This window comes from Pyrgilauda ruficollis, unplaced genomic scaffold, assembly GCF_017590135.1.
Source record: "Pyrgilauda ruficollis isolate IOZ18807 unplaced genomic scaffold, ASM1759013v1 scaffold1753, whole genome shotgun sequence".
NCBI lineage: Eukaryota > Metazoa > Chordata > Aves > Passeriformes > Passeridae > Pyrgilauda > Pyrgilauda ruficollis.
The window spans coordinates 72-3254 of record NW_024516465.1 but is presented as its reverse complement, the minus strand read 5'-3'; the positions used below and the strand labels follow the sequence as shown (position 1 = coordinate 3254).

Below are 3183 nucleotides of genomic sequence, written 5' to 3'. Positions count from 1 at the left end.
ACAGAATGCCCCCCGTCCATGATCAGCGTCAGCACAGAGCTGGGACAGCAAAGGGACACCTCAAGAGGGGGTGACAGGACACCCCAAACCCTTGGAGACACCCCCAAACCCTTGGGGACACCCCTAAACCCTTGGGGACACCCCCAAATATTTGGGGACACCCCCAGAAAAACCAGGGACCCTCCATTGTCCCACAGGACAGAATGCACCCCGTCCATGATCAGCGTCAGCACAGAGCTGGGACAGCAAAGGGACACCTCAAGAGGGGGTGACAGGACACCCCAAACCCTTGGAGACACCCCAAACCCTTGGGGACACCCCAAAACCCTTGGGGACACCCCAAATATTTGGGGACACCCCCAGAAAACCCAGGGACCCTCCATTGTCCCAGGGACAGAGCGCTTCCTGTCCGTGATCAGCATCAGCACAAACAGGGGTGGGGACAGGGACAGGATCTGGGACAAGGGTGGGGAGAGGGACAGGGATGGGGACAGGGATGAGATAGGGATGGGACAGGGACAAAGACAGGGCTGGGGGCAGGGACAGTGACAGGGATGGGTCAGGCATGGGGACAGTCACAGCGGGGATGGGGACAGGGATGGGGACAGTGATTGGAACAGGGATGGGGACAGGGATAGGGGACAAGGATGAGACAGGGACGTGGACAGGGATGGGATGGGGACAGGGATGGGGACAGGGACGGGACAGGGACGGGACAGGAAGGGGACAGGGATGGGGAAGGGGACAGGGATGGGGACACAGGGAATGGGAATGGGACAGGGATGGGACAGGGACAGGGGTGGGGACAGGGAGAGGGAATAGGGACAGGGACAAGGGACAGGGATGGGACAGGGACAGGGACGGGGATGGGACAGTGACAAGGACAAGGATGGGGACAAGAACAGTGCCAGGGATGGGACAGGGACAGGGACAGAGATGGGATGGGGATAGGACAGGGACAGAGGGGACACAGGGATTGGAGAGGGACGGGGACAGGAACAGGGACACTGCCAGGGACAGTGACAGGGACAGTGACAGGAATGGGGACAGAGGACAGGGGGACAGGGACAAGAACAGTGACAGGAATGGGGACAGTGCCAGGGACAGGGCCAGTGACAGGGATGGGGACAGGGGACAGGGAGACAGGGATGGGGACAAGAACAGTGACAGGGACAAGGACAGTGACAGGGACAGGGATGGGAACAAGAACAGTGAGGAATGGGAACAAGGACAGGGATTGGACAGGAACAGGGATGGGGAGAGGGATGGGGACAGGGACAGTGCCAGGGATGGGACAGGGACGGGGACAGTGTCAGGGACAGTGCCGGGGCGGTGTCCCTACGCAGCGGGAAGACGGTGGTGCCGCAGGTGAGGCTGTTGAGCGCCACCCCGTACGGGGGCACGCTCTGGTTCAGGTACAGCAGCGAGTTCACAGCGAAGATCACCACACCGCCTGTGACACGGGGACAGGGACAGGGTCAGTGTCAGTGTCACCACACCGCCTGTGACACGGGGACAGGGACAGGGTCAGTGTCACCACACCATCACCACACCGCCTGTGACATGGGGACAGGGACAGTGTCACCATCAGCACCACACCATCACCACACCGCCTGTGACACGGGGACATGGGGACAGTGTCAGTGTCAGTGTCACCACACCATCACCACACCGCCTGTGACACGGGGACATGGGGACAGTGTCAGTGTCAGTGTCACCACACCATCACCACACCGCCTGTGACATGGGGACAGGGACAGGGTCAGTGTCATTGTCACCACCATCAGCACACATCCTGGGACATGGGGACAGTGTCTGTCATTGTCACCGAGTCACTGTCACTGTGTCACTGCGTCCCTGTCACTGTCAGTGTCACTCTGTCACTGTCACTGTGTCACTGCGTCCCTGTCACTGTCAGTGTCACTCACCAATGGGTTTGGGGACAGGCAGTGCCTGGGTACAGTTGAAGGGCAGTGAGCTCAGTGACCCTGTCACTGTCACTGTGTCACTGTGTCACTGTCACTGTGTCACTGTGGGTCAGTGTCAGTGTCACCACACCATCACCACACCGCCTGTGACACGGGGACAGGGACAGGGTCAGTGTCAGTGTCACCACACCATCACCACACCGCCTGTGACACGGGGACAGGGACAGGGTCAGTGTCAGTGTCACCACACCATCACCACACCGCCTGTGACACGGGGACAGGGACAGGGTCAGTGTCAGTGTCACCACACCATCACCACACCGCCTGTGACACGGGGACAGGGACAGGGTCAGTGTCAGTGTCACCACACCATCACCACACCGCCTGTGACACGGGGACAGGGACAGGGTCAGTGTCAGTGTCACCACACCATCACCACACCGCCTGTGACACGGGGACAGGGACAGGGTCAGTGTCAGTGTCACCACACCATCACCACACCGCCTGTGACACGGGGACAGGGACAGGGTCAGTGTCAGTGTCACCACACCATCACCACACCGCCTGTGACACGGGGACAGGGACAGGGTCAGTGTCAGTGTCACCACACCATCACCACACCGCCTGTGACACGGGGACAGGGTCAGTGTCAGTGTCACCACACCATCACCACACCGCCTGTGACACGGGGACAGGGACAGGGTCAGTGTCAGTGTCACCACACCATCACCACACCGCCTGTGACACGGGGACAGGGACAGGGTCAGTGTCAGTGTCACCACACCATCACCACACTGCCTGTGACACGGGGACAGGGTCAGTGTCAGTGTCACCACACCATCACCACACCGCCTGTGATACGGGGACAGGGACAGTGTCAGTGTCACCACACCATCACCACACCGCCTGTGACACGGGGACAGGGACAGGGTCAGTGTCACCACACCATCACCACACTGCCTGTGACACGGGGACAGGGTCAGTGTCAGTGTCACCACACCATCACCACACCGCCTGTGACATGGGGACAGGGACAGTGTCACCATCAGCACCACACCATCACCACACCGCCTGTGACACGGGGACATGGGGACAGTGTCAGTGTCAGTGTCACCACACCATCACCCCCCCGCCTGTGACACGGGGACATGGGGACATGGGGACAGTGTCAGTGTCACCACACCATCACCACACCGCCTGTGACATGGGGAGATGGGGACAGGGTCAGTGTCAGTGTCATTGTCACCACCATCAC

At 60.5% G+C, this 3183-nt stretch overlaps 1 protein-coding gene across 1 annotated transcript in view; it reads right to left on the bottom strand.

Moving 5' to 3' along the window:
• Positions 1–2000, bottom strand: part of LOC121351847 (cleavage and polyadenylation specificity factor subunit 1-like) — a gene marked incomplete at both ends in the record, with an annotated part of 2543 nt that extends 543 nt beyond the window's left edge. Inside the window, 2 exons of the mRNA XM_041464238.1 lie at positions 1343–1453; positions 1929–2000. Of these exons, the coding sequence (XP_041320172.1) occupies positions 1343–1453; positions 1929–2000 (183 nt within the window). The remainder of the gene's footprint in view (positions 1–1342; positions 1454–1928) is intronic.
• Positions 2001–3183: the final 1183 nt, after the last annotated feature.